Raw genomic sequence first — 22,351 nt, 5'->3', positions numbered from 1 at the left:
ACGGATTACTATGCCCTATTCATATCCCAGTGTCCCATTTATAGGACAGCTATTTTTCAACATTGAGAATTTGAAATACAGTGCATTCCTTAAAATAAATGACAAGTTAGTTCTAGAAAATATTGTATTACATATCAGATATATACATGATACTTTGTTCAGTTGAACATTTAGTAAAAGGAATTTGTGCAGTCATAGTGTGTGCCATTATAAATATAAAAATATTTTCAAACATTGTAATCATCACCTACTTTTCTCAAAAGAATAGAAATCTAAAAATATAATAGTTATTTCAGAGTTACCATAAATGGCATATTTGTTGCTCAATTTAAGTTTTTTATAGGAGTCCTATATATATATATAGGACAATGGAACAAAATTGGTTAACTTATTAGCATGTGAGTAGAGTAATATCAAATCACAAATCTGAGAATTGTGTGAGACAATTAAGAACTTTAGACCTACTAAAAGGAATATGCTCAAGGGTTTCTGAAGCAGGGTATTAGGGAACAAAGACAGGAAGAAACAGAGGGTATAGTATCAGGATGCTGAACAGTGAATTAAAGTGTTTTAGGGAGTGTTTAATGTCATAAGTGGGTATGCACATAAATATATCATGGAGACAGTATTCCAAGTTGGATTGGAAAAGGAAAGAACAATGATCCTTTCCTAATAACTCTGTTAACCTCACCATTAGATGAGTATAAATTGTTTCAAGCATAATAAAAATGACACATCACCTCTCCATAATCTTTGCATGTGACCCAAACAATCACATGGCCCATTTAACTGTCAATGTGGATGAAGCTTGTTGCATATGGGAGACAGAAGTGACATTTGGTACTTTTAAAAGTTTTCCTCCCCATTTCAATATATGTCCAGACCAAAGTCTCTAACAGTCACTTTTTCATATCACTGAAGGATGTAAAATCCTGGGGTAAAGTATGTTTAAGTGAAAGAAAAATAAATTAGACCAGGGTGTGGAAAGGTGCTGGTGAGAGAGACACTTCCAAGGAAAGAATTGCGTACTGTCATGTTTGTTATTACCCCCCATCCAGCTGTTTTCTTACCCCTTGATTTGTTGGCAGACTCTGAACATAATGAATTCAGAATACTTATGCTACTGCCACACAAATTGGAGCTTTTCAAAAAGGTGAGCCATGAAATAATTCTATTCTACATTGATGTCATTAGATTCTAGAGTCTGCTGTCATCACATTCTGTGTTGTTGCCATGTTAGTTTCATGTGAAGCTAAAGCATTCAGTCTTCTGATTTGTTCCACCTACTCAAGACATTTTATGGCATTAGGATGATGGTCTAGAAGGGAAGGGAAGACTTACTTTGGATCAAAGTTAACATGGGAAAATGCTTAAGGTAAGCCCTTCAAAAACAAACAAAATAAAGCCAAACAAAACACTTTATGTGTTTCATGCTTCCTGTGCTAAAGAACATTGAAAATACTCATAAGCCAAGTTCTAGTGCTTTCTTTAGTTTCCCACCATAACTGGAGTGTCTGTATATTTAGTTGAAACATCCTCCCCAGAAAGGTTCTGCTTCACCCACGGTTAACATTTTAATACAATTAGTCAACAAGATATAAGGTTATCTTACTTAACTCCTTTAAATATGCTAGCTTAAAAGTCTCAAACAGATGTTGTGATTTATTACCTTTGAAAACATAAGTTCTGTTTTTCTTCCTGGGAATCCTTTAGTTCTGGGAGCCTTTTGTATGATCCCCTTTATCTTTCTGCCTTCTCCTCTGAGTCCTTCAACTTTCCTCCCCAAGCTTTAGTAGAAGGGGGCAGATACTTGTAGAGGTAGTCTTCTACCTACACATGCCTTCTTTTGGGTACATCTGTGTGACCGTCAACTTCAGCTACCCTATTTTTCTTACTCCCTGTTGTTCCCTATTGGTAAGGTGGATATTGTTCCTCAGGAGGCTTGGCAGGTCTCCACTCTGCTCCCTATTTTTTTCCTCATTTGACCCTTTTTTCACTCTAGCTGCTGCAAAGAGGACCAGAACTTCCAACCAAATTGTACTGAAGATCAAGTTACTTCACTCCCCCGGCATCATGAAGCCTCTTCTATTTTACGACCACATATATCTCTTGATCTTAAAACATCTCGTCCTTCTGCAACACATGAAGTCAATTCAACCACAGGAAGTAGAAAATTGTCTTATCCATCAAATACATGTCCTTGTTCACTTCTCTCTGCAAGAAGAAAATCTTTATCTCTTAAATTTAGAAAAAGCAGTATTTCCCTTTATCAGAGACAAAGTAGAGCTAACTTTGATTTTCAAGAAGACGCAAGCTTCAATGATTCAAAATCTTCAGACCATTTTGGTGCCTTTAGATCCCAAAGACGTTTTACTTCCCCTAAACTAAGTCTAGTTTCCTATTACAGTAGTGCCATGTTTTTTGATCCTCCATCAAGTAGTCAGGACAAGTTTAACCCAAATGAAATTGAAATGTTTTCTAGAAGCCCAAGTCATCCTGAAGCTGAAAAACATACAATCTTCTCTAAGCCTGAATATAGCTTAGTAAATTTAGAAGCAAGAGCTCTCTCTTCAGCCCATCGGAACACTGCTGACAGAGCCTCCCATCAACAGAGCATTGCATCCTTCTTTTCTCTTCAAACTATTAATTCCTCTACCTCTCTAACAAATGAATTTGCCAGTACTCTTCAAGAAACTGGCCAGTTAAGTAAAGATTCAAGAGATCTCTTTCATTCCGAGTCTCTCAATCACAGCACAAATAACTCTCCACCTATGACTCAACAGCGTCTCTCTCAAAGTGTAACTCCCCATGTCTTCCATAATGTTGGATATTCTTCATCTCATAAAAATGCCAGTAGCTTTGCCCTATCTCAAAATGAAGTTACCTCAGGCCCCTTTCAAGAGGAAAACATTTCTGTCTCCTCCCAAGATGAAGACACACCTTCGCCTATTGAAATTCCTAAAATAAGGTCATCTCAGATTTTATTCTGTCTTAGAGAGGGAGCTTAAATCAGATTTCGCTCCACTTACACTCCAGAGCCTGTAGAAGCCAGTGGTTGCATTCTTCTAGAAGTTCCCTCTCCTCACTAAGCTTCACTGCATTTTTGGAAAAAGATTCCTACATTGTAGTCTAAGTTTCATTACAGTAATATTGAAAGTTAGTTTATTGACATTATTGGAATATGAAAGTAAAAAATGACTGTCTTTCAGAATTTTTTCAGATTACTCCTTAGAGATTGCCTAGTCCCAAATTTCTAAGGGATAGTTTGTGATGTGAAATTAACATCAAGCTTTGACATACAGGTTGTGCAAATGTAATATATTCTTTGAGAGTTTAGTGGCTTCTTTTTTCCTACTCTATTCATAAAAGATAGTATTCCTACATATCTTGTAGAGCTATGTTGATCAATTCACACATATAAATTTTTAACAGGCTTGCAAGCTATGTATCTCATGTCAGATAACCTACTGATAATGTTTTTATTAACACAAGAATCAAATTATACAGTCATGGTGGCCCATGCCTGTAACCCCAGTGACTTGGGAGGCTGAGGCAAGAGGATGGCAAGTTTGAGGCCAGCTTTAGCAAGTTAGCAAGGCCATAAGCAATTTAGGGAGACCCTATCTTAAATTAAAAAATAAAAAGGACTGGGATTATAGCTCATTGGTAAAGTATCTCTGGGTTCAATCTCAGTACTCACCTCCTCCCCATAAAAGAATCAAGTTATAAGTAAAGAATATTATAATGGAAATATAAAGAATATTTAGAAACAATATATTTTAACTAAATTTTATATATACATTTTAATATACATTCATATATGCACAATCTGAAGACTCAAAGAACTCTGAACTCAGAGATAAAAAGTATGTGTATCAATCTCCCAAAACTATTTTTAAAAGTATTTTATAGATTTTTTCATTAAGCAAAAATTATATTTTTCAAAATAATTGAGTGAAAAATGAATATAAGCAATTAAAAATATTTAAGTTAGAAAGTAGTTAAGACTTTTCAGAGGAAAGGAATTTGCATTATTTTCAATGATTTGTCATAATAAATGCCTCTCAAATCTGTATCTTTAGGCTAAGATGTTATTTCTACACTTACGGTTTTCTCTTCCCCTTAGCATGTGTTCTTTTATTTTTCAATTTTAACTCTTAGTTGTGAAGACACACATATAACATAAAGTTTATCAGTTACCATGTTTAAATACATAAGTCAGTGTCATAAATACATTCACTTTGTTGTACAACCTGCACCATCATTAATCTTCACAATTCTTTTCATTCTGCAAAACAAACTGCACTCAATAAACAATAACTCTCTCCATTCTCCCTCCCCAAGTCCTTATCAACAGTCATTTTACTTTCTAAGATTCTGACTAGTCTTAGTGCCTCATATAAGTGGAATTGTATAGTATTTGCCTTTTTGTGACTGGTTTACTTCACTTAGCATAATGTCCTCAAGGATTATCCATGTTGTAGCATATGTCAGAATGTTTTTTTTAAAGTTGAATAATATTCCATTGGATGTGTATACCACATTTTGCTTATCCATTCCTCTATCAATAGACAATCTGAGTTGCTTTTATGTTTGAACTGTTGTGAATAATACTGCTATGAACATAATTGTGCTAATGCCTCTTTGAGACCTTACTTTTAATTATTTTGAGTCTATACCCAGAAGTGAAATTGTTGGATCATCAAGTAATTCTATTTTTAATTTGGAGGGGGGACAATCATTGTTTTTCATTGTGGCTACACCATTTTGCATTCCCACCAAGAGTGCACAAGACTTCAATTTCTCCTCTACTTTGCCAAAATTTATTGTTTTATTTTGTTATAGTGGTCATCCTAATGGGTTTGATATGGTCTCTCATTTTGGTTTGATTTACATATACCAAGTGATTAGTTGTGGGTATCTCTCAGCCATGTCCCACATGGGATGAGAAAAGGGTTAACTGCTAGAGGATGATGTTGGTCATTTATCAATTAATTACCCAGAAACTTATCTACTCAATAAACACACAAGAGCCAATACTCTTTAAATGAGAGGAGGCATTATGGGTCTGGCCATACTAGCTCTGGCCTCTTACAACAACATGGAGTAGCCCAACTCTCTTTATTTTTATTTATAGACACTCAGGTAAAGGGCCCAAGACCAGGAGGAGCTTCTTCTGTGATGGACAGGATAGGGTGGAGTTAGGGGAGCCATTCTCTTAGGGGAACTAGACAGGGAACCGTTTGATTCTGATAGATAAGGATGGCTTCCCACAATTAGTGGTATTGAGCATCTTTTGATCTGATCATAGGCCTTTGTAGGTCTTCTTTGGAGGAATATCTATTCAAGTCCTTTGCTCAGTTTTTTATTGTTGAGTTTTAGGGGTTCTTTGTATACTCTGAATTTTTGACCTCTTATTAGAGATATGACTTTCAAATATTTTCTACCAGTGTGTAAATTACCCTTTTACTCTGTTCATCATGTTCCTTGATGCACATAAGTTTTATATTTTGATGTAGTCCAGTTTACCCATTTTTTCTTATATTGTCTGTTCATTTGTTCTTTCATCCAAGAAATCATTGCCAAATCCAACATCATGAAGTTTTTGCTATTTTCTTCTAAGAGTTGTATAGTTTTGATTTTTTTTTTTTCTTTTTGCGGTGCTGGGGATCGAACCCAGGGCTTTGTACCGACTGAGCTATCTCCCCAGCCCTAGTTTTGATTTTTGAAGTTAGGTCTTTGATGCATTTTGAGTTGATTTTAGGGCATGATGTTAAGTAAAAATCTAATTTCATTCTTTTGCATATAGATACAATTTTCCAACACTCTTCATTAAATGTACTGTCCTTTCTCCATTAATTGGTCTTGGCATCCTTGTCAAAAATCATTTCATGTTTGCTGCAATTCCTTGGATGATATTTTATTGAGGATTTTTAAATCTATATGACATTGACCCATAATTTTAATTTCTTATAATATCCATATTTGATATTGATGCCAGTTATATTAACTTCATAAAATGAACTGAAGGATATCACTTCTTTATTCCATAAAAGAGTTTGACTAAGCCTAATTGTTTGAATATTTGGTAGATTTGTTATAAAACTATTCTGTGTACATGTGTATGTGCATGCACATGCACATGTGTGCACATGGAGGTGGAGGAGAAAGAGAGTACATATATAATTCTGATTTAGTTAATTTAATGACTACAGGAATATTTAAGTTTTTATTCTTATAAAAAATATTAGCTTTACTGAGATATTATATATGTACCATAAAATTTCCTGTTAAGCATACAATCAGGTGGTTTTTATTTGATCATGGAGTTGCCCATTTTTAAGGTGGTTATTTCTTTATTGTTGAGTTGTAAGAGTTCTTTTTAAATATATAGTCCTTTATCAGATGTATTATCTGTAAGTATTCTCTTTCATTCTGTGGATTATCAGAAATACTAATTCCTATGGTTTTTTTCTAAGAGTTTTTTAGTTTAGCTCTTATATTTAGTTTTTTGATACATTTTGAGTTAATTTTTATATATAATATAAAAGTTCAATTTCATCCTCTTGCATGTAGATATTCATGCAATATTCATGTAAATAGTCCTAGCACTATTTACTGAAGAGTATTGTCTCCTCTACTAAGTTGTCTTGGAAATTTTATTAAAATAAATTGGCCACAAATGTAAAGACTTATTTCCATATTCTTATTTCTTAATAGATTCTTAATGAATAGTCCATATGTCTATCCTTATGCAGGTACCACACTCTCTTGATTACTGTAGATTTGTAGTGTATTTCCAAATCAGAAAGTATGAGTTTTCCAACATTTTTTCTTCTTTACCAAGAATTTTGACTACTCTTGGTCCTTTGCATTTCCATAGGATATATATATATATCCTAGGCTATTACATAATCAGGTAAGCCATTGGAGGTTAGATCAGGTGGTACTGGGGAATGGTGGTGAGAAATGGCTAGATTCGGGGTATATTCTGAAGATAGAACCAACAGGATTTGCTAGATGTTGCTTAGGAAAAAAAAAAAAATCAAGGATGAGTCCAGGTGTTTCGTTTGAGCCTCTGGAAAAATACGCTTTCCATTAGTAAAGATTGTTTTTTAAGAAGCTAGATGTCAGTTCATAAAATGTCTTCTTTAAGGTCTTTGAAATAAATTTGAGTCGTAGTATTTGGAAATATTGGCAATTCTCCAAAGAACTCCCTTTTATCTTTTATTTATATCTGTGACAACTGCAAATTATGTGACTGATTGCATTAGCTGCTCAAAAAATGAAGAACCACATTTGCATCCCTTGTAAAAAGGGCATAGATATCTAAAATATATGCATATTTTATTGACTTCATTCATCTTTGGCCTTGTTTTATATCTTTCCTCACTATTTCTAATTTGTTTTCTTATATGTTATAAAATGTAAGTGTCCTATTTGGGCACTTGATACATGAGCTGATGAACCCTACAGGGAGCATGCATTCTTATGGAGAGAATACTGACAAATTACACCATATGTAGTAGATTAGTGAGTTACATAGTATATTAGAAGATAGTATGTGCTGTGTGGGTGGGGAGTCAAACATGCTGAGGGAGATTGAAGGTGAAGAGTGTGTGAGTTCCAGCATTAAATAGAGTGATCAGGATGGGCCACACTGAGAAAATAACATTGGTACAAAGACTTGAAGGAGGTAAGGGTTTAGATGATGTGGCTGTCTAAGGTAAGAGCATGGCATTAGAGAAAGCAGCAGGTAAAGGTCCTGAGGTAGGACATGCTTGACAGGCTTAAGAAACATTGAGGAGGCTACAATGGAGTTAAATGAGTGAGAAGAGTGGTGAGAAATAAAGTTAGAGAGGAATTGGTGTTGGGATGCAAATTGCACAGGGTCTTTCAGACTGTTGTTAAATCTTCAGCATTGTCTCTATTGGATACTAGGCACAAATTACAGTTTTAAGCATGATTTGACTTGCATTTTAAAAGTATCATTCTGGGCCATTATGCCTAACTTTCAAAGGAGCTGATGATTATTTCTGCCATTTTAGGTATATTACAGCTAATACTGATACAGAAGAGCAAAGTTTTCCAGGCACTAAGGCATTTAACACACATGTAGAAGAATTAAAGTTAGATGCCCTTCTTCAGAAGGTAGATCACTTACGTATGAATGAGTCTGACAAGATGGAGAGTTTTGAACTACTTTGTGACCACAAAGAAAAGGTAAGAACTGTGTCACAATCTGTTTTCATTTTTTTACTTTATCTACCATCTCATTTATGTTATGTCACAGTTAACAGAAAGTAAATGATTAATGTGAAGTTTTTGAATAAAATGACTAAAAATTTTTTAAAGTTAAATATAAGAGTTAATTTAAAAGGGTTTCAAGATGGCAGAATAGAGAAGGTTGCTTTCCTGGCTGCTCCATGGTGTGAAACCAATAAAGCAGATAGGCGGTTTCTCAGCAAATCGGTAAACAAGAAAAGGGGGAGGACTTTGGGGGAGGAATTGACTGGAATTTAATACTGGACATTCAAAGCAGATCAGGGACTCAGGAGGTTGAATATAGAAAATAAGGAAGAAATCCCTGTACCACAGCTTCTGTCACAACCAGAGAGAGACATCAGCCAGAGAGGTCCCTGTGTGAGAAAAGTGGAGGGATAAGAGAATTTAAGGAACCAGCATTTTTCAGAAGCCTGAGGCTTGTCTGGATATAAAGAGTTTAGAGATCAAAGACACTGCCTGACTAAACTGAAAGGCTTGCAGCACAATATCCTGTGTGAGAAAGAAGCTGAATCTCTCCCCCTGGCATGTAGAGGACAGGGGAAGGAACCATTTTGCAGCTGCTGCATGGAAGCCAGCAGCTAGGGGAGACGATTCCTGGCAAACCCAAGTGTTGTCCAAAATTCAGGCCTGGAAAACCCACATTTCATGACATGCTCATGCCTAAGTGAGCAGAAGAAAATCAAACATGGAGAGAGGTTTACACAGGGAAATATTGATTGTGGAAAGCCAAATGGCTCTTCCCCCACCCCTCCAATCTGTCTGCTTACAGGACCAGCTAGGAGAGACACACCTGGACAGGATTTCAAATGGGCAGGCAGGAGAGATTGAGTTTGGAGACTGAACCCAAAACATGTCTGCAGGTGACATAGTGGACTAAGAATTGACTCCTCTACCACATGAGTGGAACCCAGGGGAGATCCCTGGGGGACAGTCTTCCAGCATGGACTGGCAATTGCTGGGCCCTGGAGGTATGCTGATTTAAAATCTCCAGACCAATTTGCATTCAGCAAAGAGCCTGGAGCATACCTAAGCCTAAACCCCGCCTCCAGGACTTCTGTCTACAGGATCACCTCTCTCACTCCAGCAATCCACCCAGAGGGTGTAGCGTTATGCCTCAGGCAACCACATCTAACACTGCCATGAGGAGAAGCTGAGAATCTTTTGAACTCCAGTGGAAGCAATTCTTTAACTTTTCATTGAGTTGGGTTTTTTTGTTTGTTTGTTTGTTTGCTTGCTTGCTTGCTTGCTTGCTTGCTTTTTCTCTTTTTCTTTTCTCCATTTACTTGTGACCTTAGTAGGTCATGGACATTTATACATATTTATATTTGTACTTTTTCTCATTTCTAGCATTTTCAAAGCCAGTTATTTTTCATGGATCAGGTTTTTGAGGACTGAGATGTTTGATTAGTACATTTTAGTTTTGTTTTATATTTTTTAATATTTTTTAAATTTTTTACTTTATATTTTTTTCTCTTACCTGTTTCCCTTGATTCTCTTTCTCTTTTCTCTTGTGCTAATAGCCAATCTCTATTGTTCTGTCTTTCACACTTCCTTTAATTTTTTTACTTCTATCTTCTCTTCTCCTACCCCATAATCATCATATCATTTCTGTTCTCTCCCTGTCCAGCATTCAAAATTATAAACCTTTTTGCAAGTGTATTGTTTTTATTGAAGGCAATAACTGATCATATCCTATGTGTTTATTATGACAACTAATATTATAGATGTCATAGCAGGAACTATTTTGTTTAATGCTGTATATTATTTCCATTGGTTGTTGTTATTATTTGTCTTCCCCTAAATGGTAGAGTACTGGAAACCCTCAGGGACACTATAAGTCCACATGATAGAAGCTCTACTGCCTCAGATCCATACAGTCAGATGGACAGGCACACAAACAACATGAAAAAGCAAGGGAACAAACTGCTCCAAATAAACCAAGATGCTCCAATAACAGACTCCATTGACACCACAGTGGAAGAAATGTCAAAGAAGAAGTTTGGAATATACTTAGTTAAACTTATCTGTGAGGCAAAGGACAATGTAAGGATTGAAATCAGAAAATACAGGAAGTGAAAGATCATTTCAGTAAGATATAGAGATTCTAAAAAAAAAAAAAAAAGGCAGAAATTCTCAAAATGAAGGAATCAGTAAACCAAATTAAAAATTCAGTGGAAAGCATCACCAACAGTCTAGATCACATGGAAGACAGGGTTTCAGGCAATGAAGATAAAATACATAATCTTAAAAATAAAGTTGACAATGGAAAAAAGGTTTTAAGAGACCATGAACAGAACTTTCAAGAAATATGGGATAACCTGAAAAAGTCAAATTCAAATTTAAGATTTATCAGGATAGATGAAGGCTCAGAAATACAAACCAAAGGAATGTACAATCTTTTCAATAAAATAATATCAGAAAATTTCCCAAACCTAAAGAACAAAATTGAAATCAAATACAGGAGGCTTACAGGACCCCAAATATACAAAATTACAGTAGACCCACACCAAAGCACATAATTATGAAAATGCCTAACATACAGATTAAGGATAGACTTTTAAAGGCTAGCAAAGAAAAATGACAGGTCATATTTAGAAGGAAACCAATCCAGGTCTTATCTGATGTCTCAACTCAGACCCTCAAGGCTAGGAGATCTTGGGATAATATTTATCAAGCCTTGAAAGAAAATGAATGCCAGCCAAGAATACTATTCCCAGCAAAATTAAGCTTTAGAATTGACAATGCGATAAAAACCTTCCATGATAAACAGAAGTTAAAAGAATTCACTACTAGAATGCTTGTAATATAAAACATACTCAATACAATATTTCACAAAGAAGAAATGAAAAATAAAAGTAAAAAACAACAAAGAGAGGAACTACACTAAAGAAATAGTCAATCAAAGGGGAAACTAATTCAAATTTTAAAAAAGAAATAAAATGATAGGGAATAAAAATTATTTCTTAATAATAACATTGAATGTAGATGGCCTAAACTCTTTAGTCAAAAGACACAGACTGGCAGATTGGATTAAAAACAAGACCCAAAAATATACTATCTCCAAGAGACTCATAGGCAAGACATCCACAAACTGAAGGTACAAGGATAGGAAAAAAAAAAAAAAAAAAAAAAAAAAAAAAAAAAAATATATATATATATATATCATTCACATGGATCTCATAAACAGGGGTTTCCATCCTCATAAGAGATAAAGTGGACTTTAAGCTAAAGTTAATCAGAAGGAACAAAGAAGGACATTTCATAACTGCTTAAGGGAATTATACATCAACAAGACATAGCAATCATAAATATTTATGCCCCAAACAATGGAGTATCTATGTATATCAAACAAACCCTCTCAATTTCAAGAATCAAACAGACCGCAACACAATAATACTAGGTGACTTTAACACACCTCTCTCATGACTAGATAGATCCTCCAAACAAAAACTAAATAAAGAAGCTATTGAACTAAAAAATACAATTAATAATATAGGCTTAACAGACATATATAGAATATTTCATCCATCAATGACTGAATACACTTTCTTCTCAGCAGCACACAGATCCTTCCTTAAAATAGACCATATCTTATGCCACAAAGCAACTCTTAGCAAATACAAAAAAGAGAGATAATACCCTGCATACTATCATATCATAATGGAATTAAATTAAAAATCAATGATAAATTTGAAAAAAGAAGCTACTGTAACACCCAGAGACTAAATAATATACCATTAAATGTCAAATGGATAGCAGAAGAATTCAGGGATGAAATTAAAAAAAAAAAAAAAAAAAAAAAAACATTTAGAGGTAAATGAGAATAACAATATAACATATCAAAACATCTGGGGCACTATGAAGGCAATGCTAAGAGGAAAGTTCATTGCATCGAGCTCATTTATTAAAAGAATAGAAAGTCACTGAATAAATTACCTAATATTATATCTAAAACCCTAGAAAAAGAATAACAAATCAACACCAAAAGCAAAAGAGAGGCAATAAAATCAGAGCTGAAATCAATGAAATTAAAATAAAAAATTCAAAAAATCAATGAAACAGAAAGTTGGTTCTTTGAAAAAATAAATAAAATTGGTAAACCTTAACCACACTACTGAAGAGAAAGAGAAAACCCAAATTACTAAAATTCACAATGAAAAAGGAAATATCACAATGGACACTACTGAAATATAATATTCAGAAAGGATTTTGAAAATTTATACTCTAATAAAATAGAAAATCTTGAAGACATCAACAAATTTCTAGAGACATATGACCTACCCAAACTGAATCAGGAGAGTTTAAAAATTTAAACAGATCAATTTCAAGCAATGAAGTACTTTAAAAAGCCTACCAAGAGAGAAAAGCCCAGGACCAGAGAGATTCTCAGTCTTTTCCCAGACTTTTGAAGAAGAACTAATACCAATCCTTCTCAAATTATTCTATGAAATAGAAAAGGAGGGAACCCTTCCAAACTCATTCTATGAAGCTAGTGACACTAAAACCAGATGAAGACACATTGAGGGAAGAAAACTTCAGACCAATGTCTCTGATGAACATAGATGCAAAAATTCTTAATAAGATACTGGCAAATTGCATACAAAAACATATTAAAAAGATAGTGGACCATGATAAAGTGGGGTTCATCCCAGGGATGCAAGGGTGGGTCAACATACAGAAATCAATAAACATAATTCACCACATCAATAGACTTAGACAAGAATCCCATGATCATCTTAATACATGCAGAAAAAATGTTTGACAAAATACAGCATCTGTTCATGTTCAAAACACTAGAAAAACTAGGGAAGGAGCATCTTGCAACATTGTAAAAGCTATGTATGCTAAACCCAAAGCCAACATCATTCTAAGTGGAGAAAAATTGAAAGCATTCCCTCTTTCACCTCTTCTATTCAACATAGTCCTAGAAATTCTAGCCAGATCAATTAGATAGAAGTAAAATATTAAAGGGATACGAATAGGAAAAGAACTCAACTTATCACTATTTGCTGAAAACATGATTCTATATTTAGAAGACCCAAAAAACTCCACCAGAAAACTCCTAGAACTCATAAATGAACTCAGCAAAGTAGCAGGATATAAAATGAACACCTATAAATCAATTTCATTCCTATACATCAGTGATGAATCCACTGGAAGAGAAATTAGGAAAACTACTCCATTCACAATAGCCTCAAATTAAATAAAATATTTGAAAACCAATCTCACAAAAGATGTGAAAGACATCTACAATGAACACTATAGACATTAATGAAGGAAATTGAAGAAGACCTTAGAAGATGGAAAGATCTCCCATGTTCTTGGATAAGCAGAATTAATATTGTCAAAATGACCATACCACCAAAAGCGCTAAACAGATTAAATGCAACTCCTATTAAAATTCCAATGATGTTCTTCATAGGAATAGAAAAAACAGTCATGAAACTCATTTGGAAAAGAGGCTCAGAATAGTCAAAGCAATCCTCTGTAAGAAAATTGAAGCAGGAGGCATCGTAATACCAGACCTTAATTTATACTCTAGAGCTATAGTAACAAAACAACATGGTGTTGGCACCAAAACAGACATGAAGACCAGTGGTACAGAATAGAAGACATAGAGACTAACCCACATAAATACAGTTATCTCAGACTAGACAAAGGCATCAAGAACATACATTGGAGAAAAGATAGCCTCTTCAACAAATAGTGCTGGGAAAACTGGAAATCCATATGTAGCAAAAGGAAATTAGACCCCTATATCCATGCTGCACAAAACTCAAAATGGATCAAGGACCTAGGCATTAGACCAGAGACCCTGCGCCTACTTGAAGAAAAAATAGGCCTGAATGTCCATCATGTTGGCTTAGGAACTGAATTCCTCAACAAGTCTCCTAAAGTGTAAGAAGTAAAATCAAGAATAAATGTGATGTTATCAAATTTAAAAACTTCACAGCAAAGGGAACAATAAATAATGTGAAGCAAGAACCTATAGCAGGGGAAAAAATTTTTGCCACCTACACCTCTGATTAATTTCCAGGAAATATAAAGAACTCAAAAAATGTAACACCAAAAAAACAAATAACCCAATCAATAAATGGACAAAGGGACTGATATAGACACTTCACAGAAGAAGATATATGATCAGTTAACAAATATGATTACACAAACAGTGTGACTCTATTTCATGTACAACCAGAGAAATAAAAGTTGTACCCCATTTGTGTACGATGAATCTAAATTTTAAAAAATTAAAATAAATAAATAAATAGAAATGTTCAACATCTTTAGCAATTAGAGAAATGCAAATCAAAATGACTCTAAGATTTCATCTCACTCCCTTCAGAATGGCAATTAGCAAGAATACAAGCAATAGTAAATGTTGGCAAGGATGTGGGGGAAAAAGTATACTTGTACATTGCTGGTGGGACTACAGTTTGGTGCAACCACTATGGAAAGCAGTATGGAAATTCCTCAGAAAACTTGGTATGGAAACCATTTGATCCAGCTATCCCACTCCTAGATGTACCCAAAGGACTTAAAATCAGCATAGTACAGTGACACAACCGCATCAATGTTTATAGCAGTTCAGCTCACAATAGCTAAGCTATGGGACCACCTAGGTGCCCTTCAACAGATAGATAAAGAAAATGTGGTACACATACACAATGGAAATTTACTCCGCATAAAGAATGAAATGACGGCATTTGCTGGTAAGTGGATGAAACTGGAGACTATTATGATATGTGAAACAAACCAATCCCAAAAAACCAAAGGCTGAATGTTCTCTCTGATATGCAGATGCTAACTCACGTTTAGCAGGGTGGTGGGAAGAATAGAAGTTCACTGGATTAGACAAAGGGGAATGAAGGGAAGGAATGGGAGAATGGGAATAGAAAAGATAGTAGAATGAATGGTACATATCTTTCCTATGTTCTTATATGAATACATGACCAACATAACTCCACATCACATTCAGTCACAAAAATGGGAAGTATACTCTATGCATGTATGATATGTCAAAACACATTTTACTGTCATATATAACTAAAAAGAACAAGTAAAAATTTTTAAAAAATCAAAAAAAGAGTTAATGAAACTTACCTGAGTTCATAAAAATAGAACCATGCCTCTAATTATATAGATTTCCTTTGTATTTTTATTAATGTGTATTTTTTATAAACCTAATTGTTTAAGAATAAGACATTATGCCAAGGCATATAGTACCTGTTCTCTGATGAGAGGAAAAACATTATTTTAATCTATCTATTTTGTTATCGGTATAGTAGCACTATCAATATTTAAAGCTATTTCAAATAGTGGTTGTTTTGCAGTGTTTAATGTTGAACCTGAATGGAAAAGCCCATCCCTTTCACTATCACCAGTAAAGAAAAAGGTGTTGGGGAAAGAGATTGCAGTATCCCAAAGAGAAAAAAATCTCTTTCCCATGAACAATTTAAGCCTAACCTCTAAAACCTAAGTATTCTGAGTAGAAATATACCAAAACATCACACTGTACCCCATAAAGACACAATTATTATCTGCCAATAAATTTTTAAAACCTTAAAAAATCTTCAAAATTTTATTTAGGAAGTTTAGGTAAAAAATATAATTACTCTTTTGGTATATATACTTAGGTATACAGATATTATTCAAAATATTCACTGAGCTATCTATATTGATAAAATAGTTAACTTAGAGAAGAAAATAAGAAGAGGATACCATAGACCACAAAGAATTTGTGGATTCTGATACCTGTCAGTTCTTTCTTTTACATAGCTAGATCTAGTGCCTAAATAATATATATTAATCTTAAGATCCAACAATATATTAGGTCACATTTCTTGGTCATGGATATTTAAATTTAATATGTTAAATACTTAAATATGCATATGAATAGATTCAGTTATTTAAATTACGAGTTATTAAAAGTTGCAATTATAGTCTGAACAAGTAATAAGTTAATCTAATGTGCAATTCTATCTTTTCAGTTTAGAGATGAAGCAGAGTATATGTGGCGGCTTGTTCGTGCTTATGGAGACATGTGTGTGTTATCTACAAATGTACAAGAAAAGAAACATTACGCTAATATTGGTAAATATTTTGTCAAAACTGATTATTCTCAAGTTGCAATTATGATCTAGAATAAACTTCTAGTGAATTGTAATTAAATCCAAATAATCTTAATTAAAACCAATATGTTTAATCTATTTCATATTCTGGTAGCAAAAAATACAGTCTCAGAACAGAAAGTTTTCTTAGAGCTAAAGTATATATTGTTTCAAAATATTTGAGCATAGAATAGGCAACAGGAAAAACCCTCAAATTTAACCTTTTAAGTTTATATAATTACAGAAAGATAAAACATTAAGTGGTAGTATTTGAGGAACAATAATAGGCAGAGGACTATTGTCACCAACAGTAATCTACCACAATTAAAATAACATACCTTATGTACGTCAGGTAGTACTCTGGAGACCACAAGGAAATAAACTGTCATGTTTTTTTCAAAATAGATCTTGATAAATGAAGATTAATCTTGAGTTGATAATGTTAAAGCAAAATGATGAATAAATGGTGTTCTTTTATACTGTCATCTATACTTTTTTGCATGGTTTTAAAATTTCCCTAACAACAACAACAACAAAAAAATAGCCAGAATGTCAAATTGTTGTTAGTGGTATCATTTTTATATTTCAGCTTGACTCTCAATGAATGCCAAAACACTTTCTTATAAACGCTCCTAACTGCTGTCTCTCTGAGCTTCAGCATAATAATTTTGCATCATGACCCCTTTAATTCTTCTTTTATTCCAGAGCTGACTCTTTTCCAGGTCTTCTCTAAGAGAGCATGAGGAAGAAATGTCAAGAGAGATCAACCCCCTCCCCGCATCTAGTTCTCTGTTGTGTTTATTTCCACTAAAGGAAGTATTACCAAACACTTCGTGATACTCCAGCTTGGAGATATATTTATGGAATGACCTCTTACTTTAGTCTTCCTCCAGTGGGAGGAAGATCAGAGGACCTCCCTACTTGTTTGTCACATATTCATTATCAGCTTTGTGGATCAGTTTTCTGGAGCAGTTTTTCCAGTTTGCAGGCTGAATACAAAGTAGAATTCTAGAGAAGAGATTTATTAACTTCAAGGAAAATAAAAGTTAAACCAAATAGAACAAAGGAATTTATTTTCATATCTGCTGAGAAAATAAAAGGGTATCTATGTAAAACTTTTGACACTTAAGGAAATTAGATACGATTTTTTCTTAAGCACTTACCCTACCCTGAGCTTTATATTAGCAGGGAGCAGGTTAAGATTAAAATAATAGGATAACGGAATAGATATAGTCTCAAAATAGACTATGGGGAAGCTTATAACTTTGAGGGGAAGGCACTTTTATTCAAATAATCATATGTAGAAGGAAACAAACTGGAATGAGCTATTATCAAAGAAGAGTGCAGGGTATTAACCCATCCAGTTCCAAGTGTTTGGTTCTGCAAATATTTCAATGAAATTGACATAGGTGCATTAAAATATGTTATAAATCATAATCTAGAGCTTAGTATATGATTTATTATCAATAATAGAAGCTAATATTATTGCTATTCATTCCTGTTACTTTCCTCAGAAGAACAAAACTCTAAAAACACAAATATTTATTTCAAAGTTAACATAAGTGGTGTTATTTGTTTTTCCACTTAAGTTTTTTAGGTGTTTCATAAATGGGATGATGGTACATAATAGATTATGAGATTGTATAATCAGGAGGATGTGATTGCAGGGGCTGGAGGTTGATACTGGGAGGTCTTTCTTATTGGAGTAACAGTTTTTCATAGGGTAAAATTACTTTGAATCTCTATTTTTAAATGGTTCAGGAGTTAAATTGAATTAATGTATGGGATGGTGAAAATGGAAAAGATATATGCTGGAGGAAATCCAACAAGATGGAGCATAGGATTGAAATAGGATGTCTAGGAAGAAAGGAAGGGAGGGACAGAGGAAGAGATGGAGGGAGAAGGAAAATGGAGGAAAGAAAGGAAGGGAAGTTTATTATGCCAAAGGAAAAGGAGAAATACCTCAGATGTATTCATTCAGATATTGAAATAAATTGAAAAGAATTCCTTTTATTCATCCATTTAAGAAAAATCTATTCAAAATTATTGTATCCAGGATCAATTTTAAAATGAGGGTTAGAGGGAAGCAGAGGAAAGATATAAAAGTGATTAAGACAATAACACACCAAGGGAACTGGAGCTGTGACTTAGTGGTGAAGAGCTTGCCTGGCATATGTGAGGCCCTGGTTTGATTCTCAGCACCACATATAAATAAATAAAATAAAAGATCCATTGACAATGAAAATACATATATTAATAAATAAATAAATAAATAACACACTAAGGAACTTACTGTGTGGAAAAGATCAACAAAGCACCCATCAATTATAATTTAGTGTACGTGCTCAGTAAGGTCATGACCAAGTACACTGGAGTTAAGAGTAAGGATTCAGGCCAGCTATTGAAGAATGTTGGATTTGGTATAAAGGAAGAAGTACTGACTTTTTTTTTTTCCTTGCAATAATGTGTTTATTATGCTAAGGAAACTTTGACCTCTGAAAGGTGCAGAATTCTTTTATGAAACTCATAGTGAGTATACCATTATGCAGTATATTTTGGAAGTACTATAATTGACCATAACTTGTATTCCAAACAAAATAAATTTTTTTTTTTTTTTTTTGGCAGGGAGGTGGGTACCGAGGATTGAACTCAAGGTCACTTGAGTGAGCCACATCCCCAGCCTTAATTTGTATTTTATTTAGATACAGGATCTCACCGAGTTGCTTAGTGCCTCACTTTTGCTGAGACTGGCTTTGAACTCGAAATCCTCCTGCCTCAGCCTCCAGAGCCACTGGGATTACAGGCCTGCACCACTGTTCCTGGCTAAAATAGAAATCTTATATTTAAAGGAATGCTACTATACTCTTCATGATTAAGTAATCAATATAAATGTCTCAAAAAAGATTACAAAATGCAGTTCTGTAAGAGAAATAACTTTCCTTTGGGGCTTTAGCTGCGTAAGTGAGACTGGGAAACCAGCCTGTTGACTTCCCAACTTTTGTATTCTAAGAGTGATGGAGTCACCTCTATTTTGTTCCTGTGGTAGTGCCCTGAAAGTTTTATTTGGCAAAATATCTAAAATGTTGATTTAGTTTTAAATATTTTTACACTAACATTTAAAATTGCTAACTCCTTTAATATTTGTACACAATATAATATCAGTTATAAAATACTTTTTAATTTTTTTCCCAATTAATGTAGATTTCTATATAGCCAGGTTCCCTTTAGATAGAGATATATAGTGCCACCTAACAAATCAACAAATGGGAGAATGGCTATGTCTTTAGAATTGAAGATCCTTATTTGTGAAGGTTATCTCAACCACTTATGCTAGAAAGGCATTTTCTATATCATTGGATAGTCTTTTCAAGCCAAAAAAAAAAAAAAATGAAGAAGCATGGGGGGAAAAAAAGAAGGTATAAAACAAAATGACCTCTTTGAGAAATAGTCTCAGAATGTGATTCTGTCTAAAGCATTTTGATTTTTTGAAATATTAGGCATACCTCTACCCAAAGTAATTATTACATGATAAAAGTTATTCTACAATTAAGTGAAATGACTTGGGGAAATCATTTCTGTCACTGAGCCTCTTCATTATTGCAGGTGCTTCAGCAAGAACATGATCTTCCTTACTCCTTTTGACAGTCACTCACTGTACTGTGTTCTGTTTCTCCTTGCGCTTTTTTTTTTTTTTTTGCTATTTACTTGTTTGTACCTGCTACCTATTGACCTGTGAGAGCCCTAGAAGGTCAAGGACTGTGTCTTATTTGACATTTTATTCCCAGATGTAGCACTTAGTAGTCACTCAGTAAATGTTGTTTGAATTGATTACAAAAACAATTTCTATTATGCTTTGAAGTAATGACTGAATGACTTTTCTCCTGCTTGGTTAAGTCAGTTAATCCAGTTGGTCTTGAACCTGAGCATATATCAGAATCATTGGAGGAGAGTTAAAATGCAGAATTTATGATTGAGCAGTCTCCCATATGGTGAAAATGTGTTTTTCTAACACATTTCCAGGTAATAATAATGCTTTTGGTCTTGGACGTACTTTAGGAACCACTGACATAATTACAGAATCCACCTCCCAACAACTCACATGAAGGTACTAAATCTAAGTATATTTACCTTTCAGGAAAAACTTTAGGTGAAAGAGCTGTTGCTAGAGCACCCATGAATGGATACTGTCATCTGTGGTAAGTCTACAGGATTTATGCTGCCTTTTGGGTTCTAATATGCTCTTTATACTTTGCAATGGATTTTTAAAATTACAGTTGACCAAATGAATTTGTCAGCCATGTTCACTGAAAAAAAAAAAAAAAAAGTGTTTAGTGGGTGGTACAGCAACTATTCTATTTATTCTCATGTATTTATCTTTAAGCATATTTTAAATATTTAAGTTAAACTTTCATTGAAGATTTCATCAATGAATCTACTAAGTCTAATATCTTTGCAGGTGATAAATTACAGTTAAATCTAACAACATAGCATTTTGTTTGAAAACATACTGAAATAATGCCGTGTTTCTAAACAAAATAAAGAATGCTTCAAAGAATAAAAGTTGCTGAGTCATGGGATACAAATTCCACAGGTCAAGGAAAAGCCAGTTATAATGCAAGAAAGCTCACACACAGAGAGAATTTAATTAGTTGGGTGGCATAGATGAATATCCCTAGGGCAAGAAAAAAAATTATTCGTGATTTTGTTTTGTACCCTTTGTGTATTGAGAATTGTTAAACACAATGAGAAGAAATGCATTGCTTTTAGTTATTGTTCTTCCTTTAGTTGCATTTTGACAATATGTTTTAATTCCTTAGTTTTCTTCTTTTTCTCCCCAGCAATACAGATATCTTAGATGCTAAGAAGATGAAGTGAACATTTATGACTCTTTCTTCAGCCTTAGATATTCATAAATCCACCCTTCTTTGGGGTTATTTGATTCCCTAGGTACACTCTCATGCAAAAATCTCTCTCCAAACAGCTGATTTTCCACAGGTCCCCATTTTCCACAAGACTCTCAGGAAATTATTTTTGCCCACCTAACTGAGGTACAAACCAACTTTCCAGATCATACCTGTTTCTTTGGCCTGCTGTCAGCAGGGGGAGCTCCATGACAAACTCTCACTTAAAAACTCCTGGGGCAGGAATCCCATAGTGTTTCCTAAATCCCCCCAAGTTCTGAAAACAAAGGCCAAAATATGAAAAGGTCTTTAGAAGCTGCCCTCACTTGGCCTAAGATGAGGTGCAAGCCTGGTCCCAGGCTTCTCTCATGATAGGATGGGAAGTGGGACCCCAGTACCCTAACCCTATAGAAGTCCACTCCCCAGCCCCAACCCCACCCCATCTCACCATCTCTTCCTCCAATGTCTTTGCCTTCTTGCATATGACCAAAAGATGGCTAAGCCACAATGCCTGCAGAATTTGTGAATTATTTCCCTAGCATGCCTTGCATGGGTAGAGCATCTTGATTTAGGAACTGAAGCACCTAGTAGATAAAGTATTATTCTTACCCATGGTGCTTCTGCAAAAACTCTACGAAAGGATAATTTTGCAGTTACATCCTGGTATAGATTTTTAAGATCAGTTCCCTGTGTTGGTGATTATTTCCATAGCCACATTTACATAGATAATGCAATTCACATAATATTAAAATGTACTAGTAAATTAACATGTGTATGTGTTAAGGTACTTCGTATCTTGCATTTTTAGGAGTTACTGTAGTGAATTTGTACAGATGAAGTATTCTCCCCCCCCCCCCATTCCTTTGTAATTGGAGGTGTTTGGCACTTGGTTAGCTAGATTAGGATACAGAAAGAACATTCATGTTTTGCTCTGAACTCTAAACTTCTTCCCTTCCCCACCATTTCCCTTTTCTTCCTTCTGCCCCACCCTACTCTTCTTCCCCTGAAGCTCTTTCTCTGTTGTCTTCATCCTTTTCCCATACATTGATCTGTACC

At 34.4% G+C, this 22,351-nt stretch overlaps 1 protein-coding gene across 5 annotated transcripts in view; it reads left to right on the top strand.

Moving 5' to 3' along the window:
- Nucleotides 1–22,351, top strand: part of Rmdn2 (regulator of microtubule dynamics 2) — a 78,859-nt gene that overhangs the window by 25,444 nt on the left and 31,064 nt on the right. For all 5 annotated transcript variants that reach the window (XM_047522658.1, XM_047522662.1, XM_047522661.1 and 2 more), the window contains exons 3-5: nucleotides 8,049–8,223; nucleotides 16,275–16,377; nucleotides 20,530–20,590. In XM_047522658.1, the coding sequence (XP_047378614.1) occupies nucleotides 8,049–8,223; nucleotides 16,275–16,377; nucleotides 20,530–20,590 (339 nt within the window). The remainder of the gene's footprint in view (nucleotides 1–8,048; nucleotides 8,224–16,274; nucleotides 16,378–20,529; nucleotides 20,591–22,351) is intronic.

Source organism: Sciurus carolinensis, chromosome 13 (genome assembly GCF_902686445.1).
Source record: "Sciurus carolinensis chromosome 13, mSciCar1.2, whole genome shotgun sequence".
NCBI lineage: Eukaryota > Metazoa > Chordata > Mammalia > Rodentia > Sciuridae > Sciurus > Sciurus carolinensis.
Note: the sequence above shows the minus strand (reverse complement) of the source record. Positions and strands in the feature narration are given on the sequence as shown.